We start from the raw sequence: 16,694 nt of genomic DNA, 5'->3' as shown, positions 1-16,694 counted from the left end.
TCTTGCAGGAGGCAAAAAAATGGCAAGAGAGAAAAGAAGCCCTGGAGGCTGTAGAAGTACTAGTGAAAAACCCCAAACTGGAAGCAGGCGATTATGCAGATTTAGTAAAAGCATTAAAGAAGGTAAACATGAAGAGTGTCAACATTGGTACCTTGGTATCTCAACAACAGATCAGGCCTTTGAATTTCTCATCAAATCTGTCATTGTTTTTATCACAACTACATTGCCATTTAAGGAACACTATTGATGGTTTTCTAATTATAGGCATACCCTTTTTTTTTTTAATTATGATTTTTTTTTTTTTTTTTGAGAGAGAGCATGAGCGGGGGAGGGGCGGAAAGAGAGAGGGAGACACAGAATCCAAAGTAGGCTCCAGGCTCTGAGCTGTCCCCACAGAGCCCGATGCGGGGCTCAAACCCACAAACCATGAGATCATGACCTGAGCCAAAGTCAGACGCTTAACTGACTAAGCCACCCCAGGTGCCCCAGGCATGCCCTTTTAAAGGATTGTTTAAAGTGATTGTCCTATGTTAGTGTGGAGGGATTCGTTTTTATTCTTTGTTTATTATCACTTACTCTAAGTATGCTGTCTGATAGCATATACAGACCTCAAGAAAAAGAGGGTCTTGCTAATATAGAACCAAATATTCCAGTTTTATAATTCCATAGGATGAACTATTTATTTTTTTTAATGTTTATTTATTTTTGAGACACAGAGCATGATCAGGGGAGGGGCAGAGAGAGAGGGAGACACAGAGTCTGAAGCAGGCTCTAGGCTCTGAGCTGTCAGCATAGAGCCAGACTTGGGGCTTGAACTCACAGACTGTGAAATCATGACCTGAGCCGAAGTCGGATGCTTAACCAACTGAGCCACCCAGGCGCCCCTATTATTTTTTTAATTTATTTTTTAACGTTTATTTACTTTTGAGAGAGAGAGAGAGACAGAGTGCAAGTGGGGGAGGGGCAAAGAGAGAGGGAGATACATAATTTGAAGCAGTCTCCAGGCTTCGAGCTGTGAGCACAGATCCCAACGCAGGGCTCAAACTTACGAACCATGAGATCATGACCTGAGCCAAAGTCCGATGCTTAAGTGACTGAGCCACCCAGGCGCCCCTGTAGGATGAACTATTTAAATTGGCTCTATTTAATGGGACGAATACTAAATATGAGGCATATTTTTCCATTAGATAGCTAATGATGCCACCTTGTATATCTGCGTGCAAAGTAAAGGATGTAGGGAAATGTCATTATAAAGCAGGCAAGTGCTAAATAAGAAAGAAATGTTTTTAGAAAACACTTTGGTGTTTTGGTTTGGTGTCGCTTAGGTTTAACCAAGTTGAATGCTGTTGGTGGATAAATTTATATGTAGTGGCTTTCCATAAAATCTGAAAATATAGATCAGACACTGTGGACATAGATGTAGAGCTTAAGAACAAACTCTGTGAAGACATGTTCTTAAATATAGAAAACTTTGTTTCATTTGCTTCTTCAGCCTGAAATTACGAAGGACTAGAATGGTGAGAGAGGAGGTTAATTTTTAATTATATGCACATGTAAGTATAGTTATTCTCATTATTCGTGGTACTTCTGTTCTGTAAAGTCACCAAAACGCTGAATAGCAAATACCAAACCATTGCTCCTAAGGGAACACAGGGCACAGGGCTAGGGTCCTGTGACTCTTTGGTCTCAACATTTCATCAACCAGTCAATACATAACTTATTTTATTCTGTTTGAAGATGTCTCATTTAATATATATTATTGATGCATTAACGGTGAACTCAGGGCCAGCAGCACTATAACTCATGCCTTGCATAAAGCTTATTTAACACACATAATTTCTGCGTGAGGCATATCACGGCCTTTTTGTGCTTAGGAGCACTAGACAGCACTTCACTGCCCTTAGGGGCCATTTTAAACAGTGAAAGCAGCAACGAAAATCACAAAAATGAAAAAAAAAGAAAAAGAAATGTGGCACTAAACAGACCATGAAAAAGATACTGTTTACAGTATGAGAGCTGAAAGAAGTCAGAGTGTTGCTTTGTTCATTCTCAGCTGGGAATGTGCACACCAGGCAACTCAGATTTTCCACAGCTCTTTGCTTGTCTGAATGACCAGGAGAGTGCTGCGAGAATTGATTTTGGGGGTTATAAATAAACGTTAACGAGTAGGTGAATTCGCAAATATGAAACCCGTGAATAATGAGAATGGACTATGTTTTCTCATTCTCAGCCTCCCACACTTTCTTCCAAGTGAGATTTGGAGGCAGAGATATGATTTGTCACAATCTTTTAGTCTTCCATCTTCCAATCCTGAAGAACCCAGACCCAAGCAAGATTAGTGAGAAGGGAGTTGCCCAGGGGGAAAAGATTTCACCAACCTGGGCTTGGGAGGAAAGAGGAGGGGTAAAAAGGCACTAAGAGAAGGAAATGAAATTCTAATGGCCTTGAGAACTTCAGATTCTCTGTGAATTCCAGCGTATAATTTTTATCAGGAATCTTAGTACTTGGCCCTGAATTCTCAATGCCTCAGATAAAAGCTCTTATTTTTTCTTATCTAATGGTACAAATATTAGTTGATACTTTCCACATGGATTTCCTTAGGATATTAGCTTTTCAAATAGTGTTCTGTGATTTCCATTGGCATTATGAATATAAATATAATCTTTTGCTGATTTGCAGATAGGATCATGGATTTTATATTTAGGTAGACATAGAGACAATAGATTTCTGTGAGAAACTTCTCCCTCTTCACATGGTAAAGTGGGGGGGGGGGTGATCAAAGGCTACAAACAAGTGAAAAGAAATTTAATTTTGTGGTTAAAATATTTAAAACAATGAAAAGTTAACTTCAATTGTATAAATTAACCTGAAACAAGGCATTAAAAATTTTTTTGTGTGATTTTACTTACATGTAAACACAAACTTCATATTCATATTATATTGACTTAAGAGAGACCTATCAAAAACGTGGAAATGGTGAAATAAGAGAATGAGATTGAGTAGGCTACAGACCGATCACTCTTCCCTCCATAGTCTTTTCTCTCTATTGTCTATATTGAGTAATCCCAGTAGTTTCCCTATTTTTTGCCTTTAATACAAGTAGTAAAGAAAGACTACTCATTTGAAATTCCTTATGGTATTCCTGAAATTATTTCTTAAACTGTCTTCTTTCAAGCTGTCATCTGACTTAGCATATTTTATGGACTTTCCTGTTCTCACAAGTTATAGGTTCCTTCATTTATAAAGATACCTTCTCCCCTGCCCCTTACTCCCACCTCCCCCCAATATCTTCTTTGACTTGTCAATTACCTATGGGTGTTGGTTGATATCTTTAGATTAAGATTTGGGTTTTCAAGGTGTTTTTATTATATACTCTACAGACTTATGTGTTATTAGACTTTTTTCACTTGGTTTTTCTATATTTCCCCCCTTATTGCTTACATTCATCATAGTTTTCTTTTTAATTTTTTTAAATGTTTATTTTTGAGAGAGAGAGACAGTGAGAGTGGGGGAGGGGCAGAGAGAGGGAGACAGAATCTGAAGCAGGCTCCAGGCTCTGAGCTGTCAGCACAGAGCCCAACGTGGGGCTCGAACCCACAAACCGTGAGTTCATGACCTGAACCTAAGTCGGATGCTTAACTGACTGAGCCCCCCAGGTAGCCCCATCATAGTTTTCTAAACACAATAATCATGGTGGATTTCATTGACTTGTCTCTTTGTCAGCAGAATGTTTTTGTTCTGGTTACTGTTAACCAGTAGCTTACATTGCTAGTTAAAGATAAATACTAGATGGTAACTAGAGTTGACCCTTGATGAACAATACAGGTTTGAACTGCATGGGTCTACCTACTTACACATGGGTTTTTTTCAATGAATATAGAATAGTAGTGTAAATGTATTTTCCTTGTGATTTTTTTAAATAACTTCTCTAGCTTACTTTAAGAATATAGAATATAATACATACACAAAATATGTGCTGATCAATGGTTTATGTTATCAGAAAGGCTTCTGGTCAGTAGTAGGCTATCAGTAGTTAAGTTTGGGGGGAGTCAAAAGTTATATGTGGATTTTGACTGCATGGGGGGTCAGTGCCCCTAACCCTCATGTTGTTCAAGGATCATCTGTACTTAAATCTTATTGTAGGCCTAGCTTAAAGGGAGAAGTGACAGCACTTTTAATTATAGAATATTTCCCATTATTTAGGTTAAATTAACATTGTGAGCTAAAGCTTCCTTCCTATAGTCTACAACAGAGTCACAGCGTGTTTTCAAATCTGGAATGGAGTCCTTCCCTGCATATTCTATTTGTCTTAAAAATAAACACTTCTCCACCTTCCTCACTCCCATATCCCAGTTTAGAACAACTTTAGTCAAACTGGGATGTTTGACATGTGTTGATAGGCAAATAGGCCTGATCCATTATTCACCTATAAGTTCATTCAATCCTTTACCATCTTGAATTATAGTAGGTTTACAACATCCTCTTCAAAACTTTCCTAGGACCATCAGTGTCTAGGATTCAGCTTCCACTGGTTACTGCTCTAATGGTGGATAAGGAGAACTATTCTCCTAAGAATGGGATTGATCGATGGCCATCTGCTTCTGAACTGTGTTAAAATACTGGTTCCAAATCCCATCCCAGATTCATTGAACTAAGATTTCTTGGAATGGGGTCTGGCATGTTTTTGATGACCATTCCTAGAATATACACGTAGATGTTAAATCTGAAGCCTAGCACCTAAATAATACCTGAGAGTTCTTTTGGCTAAAAAAAAAAAAAAAAAAAAAAAAAAAAGGGTAATCCAAACATTTACAAATGTCAATAGTGAATTTATTTTTATTTTAATGTTTATTTATTTTTGAGAGAGAGAGAGACAGAGTGTGAGCAGGGACAGGGCAGAGGAGAGAGGGAGACACAGAATCTGAAGCAGGCTCCAGGCTCTGAGCCGTCAGCACAGAGCCCGACGTGGGGCTTGAACTCACTAACTGTGAGATAGTGGCCTGAGCTGAAGTCAGACACTTAACCAGCTGAGCCACCCAGGTGCCCCACAAATGCCAATAGTGAATTTAATACAGAACTGAAGGGAGGGGTGCCTGGGTGGCTCAGTCGGTTAAGCATCCGACTTCAGCTCAGGTCACGATCTCACGGTCTGTGAGTTCAAGCCCTGTGTCGGTCTCTGTGCTGACAGCTCAGAGCCTGGACCCCGCTTCAGATTCTGTGTCTCTCCCCCACTCTCTGTCCCTCCCCTGCTCATGCTCTGTCTCTCTCTGTCTCAAAAATAAAGAAAAGCATCAAAAAAACAATTTTTTTTAATTAAAAAAAACACTGAAGGGAATTTTTTTCTCCATGGATTTACAGTAGTTAGGGATTTAACAAAATGTTTATTAGGACCCTGATCTCATTTTCTCATAAGGAAAATGAATTTGCCATAGCATGAGTTTACAGCATGAATATGCTTTAGCAAAGAAAGCAAAAGCTTTGTAGTAGAACTGGATTTAAATCACATCATATCACATTTGCTAGTTCTCACCTCAAGCAAATTAATCTATATTTAATTTTTGAAATCTATAAAATTTGCTAATATTATCTACAGGGTTTTGGGTGAAAAATTAAATACGGATTATAAAGCACCTATAAAATTATAACATCTAATTTGTTTTTAATAAATGTTAATCTTAACTCTTTATCCTTACTCCTCAGCATTTAGGGAGTGCAGCTAAATGCCATCTAGAACTTCCTGGCATGCTATCCATTAGGGGTTGTTTAATTCAGGGAATCTGGAAGGAAGCATTCTACTTATGGAATATCAGATCTTAGAAACTAAATAAAATCCAAAGTGGAATGGAAGCATTACTTCTACTTGGGAAAAAAGTGAAGAGTGAAAAAACAAGGATCTGAGACATGTCAGAATAAAACAGCTTTTGGGGGCACCTGGGTGGCTGAGTTGGTTAAACGTCTGACTTTGGCTCAGGTCATGATCTCATGGTTCGTGAGGTCGAGCCCTACATTGGGCTCTCTGCTGTCAGCACAGAGCCCACTTAGGATCCTGTCTGTCTCTCTCTCTCTGCCCGCCCCCCCTCAAAAATAGGTAAACATTTAAAAAATAAAATAAAGTAGCTTTTTAACATCCAACTGACTTGAGCAGTATACCTCAGTAAAATCTTAGCAGGAAGGCACCCAGGCATAGTCACTGTCTTGCTTAATTGACACAGGTGCAGCTACTACCTCTGAGCTTTGATAATGCTGGGTTTTGTGGGCATAGCGTAGGGGGATGGTAGTATAAATAATGCTGGAGGAGACTCTGTTAAGAGACTGTAAATGCACACTTGTTGATCATCAGGTAATATGGCAGCTGCAAGGGGGCTCCTGGGTGGCTCATTCAGTTAAGTATCCGACTTTTGATTTCAGCACAGGTTATGCATGACCTCTCGGTTTGTGACAGCACTATCCTTCTTGGGATTCTCTCTTTCCCTCGCTCTCTGCCCATTCCCTGCTGATGTGAACTAACTTTCTCTTGCCCTCTGTCTCTCTTTTTCTCTCTCTCTCGCGCGTGCGCGCTCTCAGAATAAATAAATAAACTTTAAAATGGCAGCTGCAAAGCCAGAAGCTCCCTCAGAGGAATGGTTGCAATGGCATTTGCAATTTAGAGCCCCCACGGACTTCTGGAAGGTACCGAGAGCAGTTTCTACCAGTGCTCCTTTAGTATAAATGTTGGAGCTGCCGCCTTGTGGTGTCTTTCCTCTGAGATACACTGTCTTTTGGCTTTTCCTGCCCCAGAGCAAAGTCAGCAAGCCTCCAGCTTCTCTGCTAGTGTCGGAGTCCCCTCCTACACAGTTGTGCAATGCTGACAGCCCAGACTACCACTAATGGAGAGCTAACTATTTGAAGTTGTGGTTTAATGTGTGTTATTGGTAGTACTTTTAAGGTAAGAGACTAAACAGAATGAAGGGAAGCCCCCAAATTTGGTATTGTCAAGGAAGACTTTTTCCTCTTTTGCAGGAAACAAAATTGGCTGTCCATTAGCGTAACAGGGTACAGAGTTCTTTTAAGAATAAATTTTCAGTCCCCTTCTCCTGAGTTGTGACTATTTTGTTTTCTTTTTTTTCCTCCCTTTGTAGGTTGTTGGAAAGGACACCAATGTCATGTTGGTGGCTTTGGCAGCAAAATGTCTTACTGGCCTAGCTGTTGGACTAAGGAAGAAATTTGGACAATATGCAGGACATGTGAGTAACACTTCTTTTTAGATACAAATCAACAACATTAACAAGAATGGCAGGCTAGTTTGCTTTAGGATTTAAAATAGGTCTTTATATATTGGGCAAAGTGAATTTTTCATTAAGTTTTATTAAAATTGAGCATAATTCCTTAAAACATTTCAATAAAGATGTCAGTTATAACTAAATTCATTAGCTTTATATAGAAAATTGGGCATATGACCTAAATATTTAGTTGCGTTGATTTGCTTATTATTTACTTATTAATATCCTGCTTTGTTCTTATAAGATTATGTGTAGTATAACAGGATTAAATGAAACTGGTGATAACTAACACAGAGTAAAAATGAAAGTAGGAAAGGCAGTATAAAGCCAGAAGTGAGATGAATATATAAAATGTATTTTATAGCATTTTCCTATTTGAAAAATAATAATCTACTTACGTACTTGAGACATTTTCTATAGATTAGAGTCTTGGTAGTGTATCAGTTTAATTTATTCTAAGAAACCTGACTGAAAACATTTGTTGAATATACTGTCTTTGTGTAAATTTAGAAGCACTCAAGTTTGATAACAGTTTTAATAAACTGAGATGTTTTCTTTAACTGTGGCATTTGTCAGTTGGCCTCTAAATCTGGTCTGAATTACTTAGAGTGGTTCAGCATCCTGAAAATTGATCATACTGAACTTTAGGGTTGAACTTGCTAGCCACTTGATCATTTGATTCCCTAGACTGACTTTTTAGAGACTCCTTATAGTTTGTATTTATGTTGTGAAGTTAATGTCTAACCTCAGTTATGGCATTTGGAGCTTGCTTACTCATAGCATTGAACATAATTTCAGAGAACTTAACTGGAAGAAAAAAAAAGGATTCTACTAAATAAAAATAAATTATGACCAGCTTGTTACCAGGGAAATAAAAATACGTGTCCATAAAACCCTTAACATGTAACCCATGTAAAATCATGTAACATGTAAAACATGCAAATCATGAATTGGAATAAAATGATAAGCAACATTTTCTAGCAATTAGTAGTATTTATTATGCAATACTTGTGTGCTTATGTGATAGTGTGTTAATTAGCTTTTGGTCAGTTTTGTGCTACTTACTAGAATATTTTAAAAAGAACATACTTTTGTCTTAATAATAACTTTTAACCTAGAAAACTATTTTTAAGATACATTTTAATTTACTAAATCCTAGTTGAATGATTACCTGGCCTGGTTTGAATTCTGATTCTGGCTTTGTGACATTTTGTTATGCAGCTTAAAGTTATAAAGCTTATAGTTCGGAGTATTTTCCCCCCCTCAAAAGTAGATCATACATAGTGTTTGATATCAAACATGTTAATAGTTCATGTTTACTTTCTTTAGCTATTTATAATCTATTTTTTTTGGTAAAAAATATATACATATAAAAGCATGCTTGAGCTTTATAACCATTAAAACATTTTGATTTTCAATAGTTTATAACTAACTCCTAGTATTAAAAAGTCTTTTATATTTCTCCATGGAAACTGAATTCCTTCTGGTTTCTATCACTTCTGTGAAATCTTAAAAAATATTTTTTGAATGCCTTTGAGCTTTGCTGTATCTTTTTGACCTCAAAAGACAACTTTAATTTGCCTGTTAGCACAGTGCCTGGCACTCAGTAGATATTAAGTATTCAATAAATATTTAATAAATTAGTGATAGTTTATAAGATAATTATAAAAATTCCAACTTTATTGATCTAAACTTAGTACATCCTTCTGATCAAAATTGCTGTAATTTCAGTTACCATTTCTTTGTCTTTAGTGTAGTGAAGGGGTGGGAGACATCTCAGTCTGGTGAAGTATATCGGAATCTTAGAGGGGAAGAGAAATTGTACACTCTGTCTATTCCCATATCCTAAATCCACCTAGTTGAGAATCTTTTTGTCTAATAAGAGATGGTGCTCTGATATTTTAAAAATGACTATATGGTTGCATTAAGGTGTAGATGCAGAAAATGGGTTGAGAAGCACTGCTACAGTGGCACAGAATGGGAACCCTTAATTGTTCCAGCATAAGGTTCTTGTGCCCTTAAGAAAAAAAATGACTTTTTATTCAACTTAGACGTTCACTTTGTTTTGGTAGCACCAAACATTGCTTTAGTAATGGCTGTATTGAGATATAACTTAAATACTGTAAAATTCACCCTCTTAAAGTGTATAGTTGAATGGCTTTTAATATATTCACAAGGTTGTGTAACTATCACGACTATTTAATTCCAGAACATTTTCATCTTCCCCCAAAAACCTTTATGCCCACTAGCAGTCATTTCTCACTGGCAGCTACTAATCCACTTCTGTCTCTATGGATTTGACATTTCATGGCATCATTTAAATGGATCATACATAAGCCTTTATGACTAGCTTCTTTGACTTGGCATATTTTCAAGGTTCATTCATGTGTCATGTCAGTACCTCATTCATTTTTGTTGCCAGCAAAATAATATTCCAGCTGTTCACTTTCATAGGTTGTGCCAACCATTTTGGAAAAATTCAAAGAGAAGAAGCCTCAGGTGGTGCAAGCCCTGCAGGAGGCAATTGATGCAATCTTCCTTACTGTAAGTGGACAGCATGAGTTTGCACTTTTGTCTAAAGTAAATTTTGTCAGTGTAATATTTTGATTGTTCTTATAGTTGAGAAAAGCTCATTGACCATGTTTTCTTTTTAAAGACCACACTACAGAACATCAGTGAGGATGTTTTAGCAGTAATGGATAATAAAAATCCAACCATCAAGCAGCAGACATCTCTTTTCATTGCCAGAAGCTTCCGCCACTGCACTGCTTCTACCCTCCCAAAGAGCTTGCTAAAGCCCTTTTGTGCTGCTCTACTTAAGGTATAGACTCTCTTTGGAACTGGGGGAATTTTTTATGCCTATGGAAGATTTTTTCCCATATTAATTATGTACAATGACTACTTGACTTTCCGACTGTAGATTATGCTCTTTTGAGGAGCAGACCTTCTGTGGCTTTGGAAACTGAATCCAGATTCTTGTACTCTTTGTGTTCCTGTTCTCAAAGAAGAGCACAAGTTAGCTTTATGATTCCACTAACTGCTAAACATGTTGTTTCTTATTTGGCCCATATACTGGTGTTCAGCTGGATCTGGCCAAGCACAGGCATACAATTTGGAGTCTTTGAACATCATTTGCATGTGCGGCATTTTAAATAGAGGGTAGGAGGAAAAGGGAGCACTTATTTGCTGAATGGATTACCAAAGGTTTCCTTGACCCAAAAAGAATTTGTGAAAGAGTAACTGTTGGTTGGCAAGAGGAAAACTACACTTAGCTTCAGTGAACTGTAAAAAGCAAATTCTTTATCCAACAGTCATCAATCTGAATTAAAATCAGTAATACCTAAAATATCTTACATAAAGACCATTTTGCTTACTTCCGGACCACAGCACATCAATGATTCTGCTCCTGAAGTCAGAGATGCTGCATTTGAAGCACTGGGCACTGCTTTGAAAGTGGTGGGTGAGAAAGCAGTAAATCCATTCTTAGCTGATGTGGACAAACTCAAGCTTGATAAGGTAGGTTACTGACAGATTATAATGCAATTGGACAACAATCTTATCTCTGTGCATTATGATTTTGTTTTGATTTCATTCGTTCTATTTCATGAAGATAAAAATGATGATATCAGCTTGTGAAATTTATTTAATTTGCCACTGGTGGTTCAGATCTGGAGTGTTGAAAAGATAGCTTTTGAGGATGTAAATTTCATCTTAAGCTGTAGTGGTGATATTTGTAGAGATGGCTTTCAAATTATAAAAACACAAAGAAAAGAAAGCTGAGTGATCTGTCCCTAGAGGAAGTGAAAAGGATATTTTAAGATAAATTTGTTTCTAATACCTAAAATTTACTTTTCTAAATATGAATGTTTTCTATCAAAAATGTGGTTGTTGAATGTTTATTATAATTCTAATTTGTGTAGAAATAAAATGTAAGAAAGTAGATTGTTTATTTTTGCTTAAGCAAACTGAATTCTCATATAGTTGTGGTTTAGATAACTTATTAAGTAATAATGTAGTGATTATATTTCAAAGTTGGGCTTAATGATGTTCATTTCAATTTCTTTCTCTAGATCAAAGAATGTTCAGAAAAAGTAGAGCTGGTACATGGTAAGAAAGCTGGACTTGCAGCAGACAAGAAGGAATTCAAGCCTGCTCCTGGAAGGACTGCTGCCTCGGGGGCTGCAGGAGATAAGGACACAAAGGACATTTCAGCACCCAAACCAGGACCCTCAAAAAAGGCACCTGCTACTAAGGTTAATAGATGACTTGGAAAATATGGTTCAAAAGTTAGAATTTAGTAACACAGGATTGGAGTCTCGGATTCATGGTTATCCTTCCAATATGATTTCATTTGAGAAATGAACGCATTACCACATTTAAAATATAGCAGAACATCCATCAACAAAGAGTATTCCAACAATACGTTTGGTTATGTAAACTTTAATAAAGCTAAAAATGGTAATGAAGGTACAGGAGTGCATTTTGAGTGATCTTAAAGTATTATTAAATAAAGAAATAAAATCGCAAAGCACTTAACGTTAATAACATCACTTTGGTCATTTTGCTGATAATGCCGTTGAGTTGCATCACCAAGTCTACATACCAGTCAAGGTCTTGTTACTTTTATACAGTGTGGAAGGGAAATGCCTAGAGGCAAATGTGGCATTCTTTTAGAGAACATTTGTCCTGTGGACTCTCTTAAGCATGAAATTATCTACCACGGATGTAGAAAGTTTATTCTCTTTTCTCACCCGGAACACCAGCATGAAGTCAGGGGAGAGAACTGGTATTTAATAAAGCATCATTTGGGAAGCATTTTACCTAAGTAATCTCATGTAATCATCAAACAACCCTTGAAATAACTATTTTGAGATCCCTATTTTTCCAGAAAGGGAAATGGAGGCTCAGCAAGGTTAAGTATTCTACACATGCTCTAACAACTCTGATATCTATGTTGTTCATTTGTTTGTTTACTCTGACACCCCCAACCCCCCCCCCCCCCCACCATACTGTAAACTTTAAAGGGTAAAGATCCTGTCACTGCTCACTCCCCCATGCATAGCGGAGTTTCTGGCAGACAGCAGGAACTGGGCACACATTTGGTGAATGGCCAGAGTTGCAGAACTGGTATTTGGACCCAGGTGCTTTTAACTATAGTCTTTGTACTTTAGTTCATCTTCTGCTGTCTCTTCAGCTTTCTAATGGGGGGTTAGCAGCTAGTCTCTTCTGTCTCACCAGCTGTTGCCTCTCTGGATAATGACCTGGGCACAGTACCTTAAGGCCTTTTCTTATCTGGTCGACTTTCTTATGAAGAATTCTTTAAAATAAGTAAGTGGGGAGCAACCTGCTTCATTTTTCTCTTTAATAGATAAGTAGGACAGTATTACCAATACACCTACTAAGCCAATAAACATATATGCCTGTGAAAGAAAAAAAAAAAGATAAGTAGGAGATTTGTTAATTGAGGTACCTCTCTATACGGAGAGTGCTATTTATTATAGAAAAGGATCCAGAAGAGGTGTTCTGGTTAGTCAAAAAGTATAGAATTTTCTATTTTGTCGGCCAGAAAACAATTCAATTTCTAACGGGTTGTTATTATGAACCAACAGAATCATACTTCTGACATGAACCAGCAAGTATTAGAGGTTTTCATTTCATTAAAAAACCAGCATCTTAGTTTTGCTAACTACACCTTAAAAGCTCAGATTATGTTCAAGATGACATTAGCTTCAGAAGAAGTCTGGATGTTGAAGACAGTCTCGCCTTCTCTCATTTTATTTTTTCTTTCTGGTTTGGGGCATTGTTTAACAAATACCAAAATAGATAAAAGGAATGATGTGAACAGTGATATGTGTTACCATGTTAGTGTTACTGTCGGTTGTGTGCCTTGTGATAAACTGCTATTTTCTTCTGACCTTTCAAAACTGGAGTAAAATAATTGAGATGTTTAAGCACAGTATTAGCAGATAGAAACCAGTGGGTATAATACAAAGTGTGACCAACTGAAGTTTATTCCAGGATTATAAGGATGGTTCAATATTAGTGTTAAAAACCTTACATTTAGAGATCAAAAGAAATCTAATTTCAGACATTGAAAAAGGAATATAGTAAATTCAACATATCTTCATGATAAAAATTCTTAATACATAGAAATAGATGGATTCTTTGACATGACTAAATATCTAGAAATAGATCTATAGATAGCAGTAGACCTCGCAAACCAAAAGTCAGCATCATGCTTCATAGTGATGAAATACTAGAAGCATTACTGTTAAAGTGAGGAGTAAAGCAAAAAATGCCTGCTGGTACCGTTATTGTTTAATAACTTTATACAATTAAATAAAGGAATAAAGTAAGACCAATGCTAATATAGGGAAGGAAAAGGCACAGTTATAATTTTTGTAGATCATATGATCATATACTTGGGAAATACAAGTCGGTCAAACAATAATAAAAAGATCCAGTAAGGTGGCCATCTTCAACATGGTTAAGCCACTTACTGCCATTGCCATAACAACCACTTTATTCCTTCAAAATTACATGGTTCTACAGTGAGTTAATGTATTTTTCTGTTATTGGGGTGCCTTGTGGTGAAGTATGGGGTAAATGTTAGAAGTTAGAAACTGTCCTTTACTAATGCAGGAAAGATTTAGAGGCATTTAAAGGCATCAAATGTTAATTTTCAAATAAAATGTCATATAATCCCAGTCCATTTTCATTTCATTTACCTCATTAGCTCATTCTGAATTGAAGGTTCTTAATAGTGGGGGTCTGCAGATTTCCCCATGAATGGTCTTCAGGAGCTCTGTCTGCCCTTGGAAGTGTTAAGTTCTGTGGGCACCAAAAACACAGGGGTTTTTGGTTGGTTGAGTGGTCCCTCATTTTAATCAAATTTTTAGGGAGTCTCTGGCCCAAAAATGCTTAAGAACCACTGTTCTAAATCCTTAAGTGGTTTAACTTTCTTTTAAATTGCTTTTAGGCTGGTGGGCCACCTAAGAAGGGGAAGCCAGCTGCGTCAGGAGGTGCCGGGGGCACTGGAACCAAGAATAAGAAAGGACTGGAAACCAAAGAAATCGTGGAGCCTGAGCTTTCGGTCAGTATTATACAGGATGCCTCAAACTCAGAAAACCACGGAAAGTCAATTCCTGGGAGAAGACTTGAGTTCTTTGCTGAGTTCTGCAACATAGAGTTAATTGGTATTTTTCACTTAGTGAAACTGTGCCTTGGACGACCTTCCTTCCCCTTTATGGTAGTAGAGTAGAAACCTCGGGTACTATAGGATACTTATGGGAGTGTTCATGTAGTTCGGCCTGCAGCATTTTTACATTCTTGTCATCTGTTTCCTTAAGCAATTCTTAATTTTAATGTTTTTGCATCTTACAGATAGAAGTATGTGAAGAAAAAGCTTCAGCTGTCCTTCCTGCTACCTGTATACAGCTTCTAGACAGCAGTAACTGGAAGGAAAGGCTGGCTTGTATGGAGGAGTTCCAGAAGGTAGGTGCATGGGGATGAGTTGAGTGTGAAAGAACATTACATTACAGAGAAGTGATGACATCAACAAAGTACTTGTCCTACTTGCTGTATTTTATAAACAGTGACCATGTTTCAGAGTGTTAACTCTGATGAGCGGGGGGTGAGGGGATGGGGAGGGACTGGTCTTTTAGCTGCATAGTGTATATCTTTTAACATCTGCTTTCTGTGGCTTCTATAAGCTCATAACTTAGTACTTACTCGAGAAAGTTAGGTTTATTCTGAATTACAAGGTTTAGATGAATTTTAATATTATGGTATTTAATCATTAAACTTACTAGGCAAACATATAACTCCACTTAAACCACCCCTCTTCCCTTTCTCTGCTTTCCTCTTTATTGTCTTGATTCTTGGAAGAACAGATATTATTCCTTGGTGTGAGAAGCTCCTTTCAGAAATCTGTATTGGAAGGGAGCATGGAAGTTCCTTTCGGCATATACTCTATGATTCTAATGAGGAGGGTGTGGAGGAAGCACAAGAGCACTGGGACTTGAGGCAGGAGACCTCGCTTCCAGGCCTGCATGTGCCATGCATCAGGTTTAGACCTGAGTTGGCACATCTTTGAAATTTAATACTTAACCACTTCTAATCTGTTCTACTTTGCTCTATGTTTTTAGGAAAATCAGATAAGTCAAAATATGTATAAGCAGTTTCTGCCTCAAACTAGGCAAATGAAAACTGTTACTGTTACATTCCTTGGACCAAATTCTTTGTGAAACCTGAAATGTGGAGGGAAAAGAGTATCACTGGTATTACTATAACAACTGTACATCAGATATCCAACTTAAAAAGCACTATAACAAGCTATCTAAGCTCTCTCTATAACCCTCCTTGCTTCCATTCTTCTCTCTCCTTCAAGTCACCTACTTCAGTATGTGCTGTTTCCCTCACTAATCATTAAACCCTTAATTCTGATTCTCTTCTTTTACTTCAAGGCTGTTGAACTAATGGATCGAACTGAAATGCCATGCCAGGCATTAGTGAGGATGCTGGCCAAGAAACCTGGATGGAAGGAAACCAATTTTCAGGTAATTTTTAATTGGAGATTTTAGTATCTTTTATTCAAGTAATTTCTATCATATCATCTATGGAGTAAGAAAGAGAGATAATTTTGGTAATGATTTTTAGCTTTTTTTTTTTTTAAATCAGCCAGCGGGGCGCCTGGGTGGCGCAGTCGGTTAAGCGTCCGACTTCAGCCAGGTCACGATCTCACGGTCCGTGAGTTCGAGCCCCGCGTCGGGCTCTGGGCTGATGGCTCAGAGCCTGGAGCCTGTTTCTGATTCTGTGTCTCCCTCTCTCTCTACCCCTCCCCCGTTCATGCTCTGTCTCTCTCTGTCCCCAAAAAAATAAATAAACGTTGAAAAAAAAATTTTTTTTTTTTTAAAATAAATCACTCAGCCAGTATGTCATCTAACTTTAAATGTGAACAATGGAGTATGTGCATTTTGATTAAACATAGAACTATACCTTTGTGTAATTGGGAGTTTATATATATGGAAGTATTACCTATAGTGTTTGTGTAATTTATGTATATATATTTTTTTCTCCTCATTATTTAGGCCTGGAATCCCCCTAATCTTCACATATGCAAGGGAGGGATAAACAGTGAGACAGGTTTCTTATTTGTTTGGATAAAAGATAAATGGTCTTGGGGCACCTGGGTGGCTCAGTCGGTTGAGTGTCTGACTTTGGCTCAGGTCACGATCTCGCAGTCCGTGAGTTCGAGCCCCGCGTCAGGCTCTGGGCTGATGGCTCAGAGCCTGGAGCCTGCTTCCGATTCTGTGTCTCCCTCTCTCTCTGCCCCTCCCCCGTTCATGCTCTGTCTCTCTCTGTCTCAAAAAAAAAAAAATAAATGTAAAAAAAAAAAAAAAAAAAAGATAAATGGTCTTTAAATTACCAGTGAAA

General features: G+C 37.6%; 1 protein-coding gene across 4 annotated transcripts in view; it reads left to right on the top strand.

Annotated features, from left to right (window-relative positions):
• CKAP5 (cytoskeleton associated protein 5) overlaps positions 1-16,694 on the top strand; it is a 113,183-nt gene that overhangs the window by 51,914 nt on the left and 44,575 nt on the right. For all 4 annotated transcript variants that reach the window (XM_011286866.3, XM_019812357.2, XM_019812359.3 and 1 more), the window contains exons 8-16: positions 9-122; positions 7,119-7,223; positions 9,714-9,803; positions 9,916-10,080; positions 10,647-10,775; positions 11,330-11,512; positions 14,239-14,352; positions 14,643-14,753; positions 15,725-15,817. In XM_011286866.3, the coding sequence (XP_011285168.1) occupies positions 9-122; positions 7,119-7,223; positions 9,714-9,803; positions 9,916-10,080; positions 10,647-10,775; positions 11,330-11,512; positions 14,239-14,352; positions 14,643-14,753; positions 15,725-15,817 (1,104 nt within the window). The remainder of the gene's footprint in view (positions 1-8; positions 123-7,118; positions 7,224-9,713; positions 9,804-9,915; positions 10,081-10,646; positions 10,776-11,329; positions 11,513-14,238; positions 14,353-14,642; positions 14,754-15,724; positions 15,818-16,694) is intronic.

Source organism: Felis catus, chromosome D1, assembly GCF_018350175.1.
Source record: "Felis catus isolate Fca126 chromosome D1, F.catus_Fca126_mat1.0, whole genome shotgun sequence".
NCBI lineage: Eukaryota > Metazoa > Chordata > Mammalia > Carnivora > Felidae > Felis > Felis catus.
The sequence above is the reverse complement of the archived record's forward strand: the minus strand, read 5'-3'. Positions and strand labels throughout refer to the sequence as shown.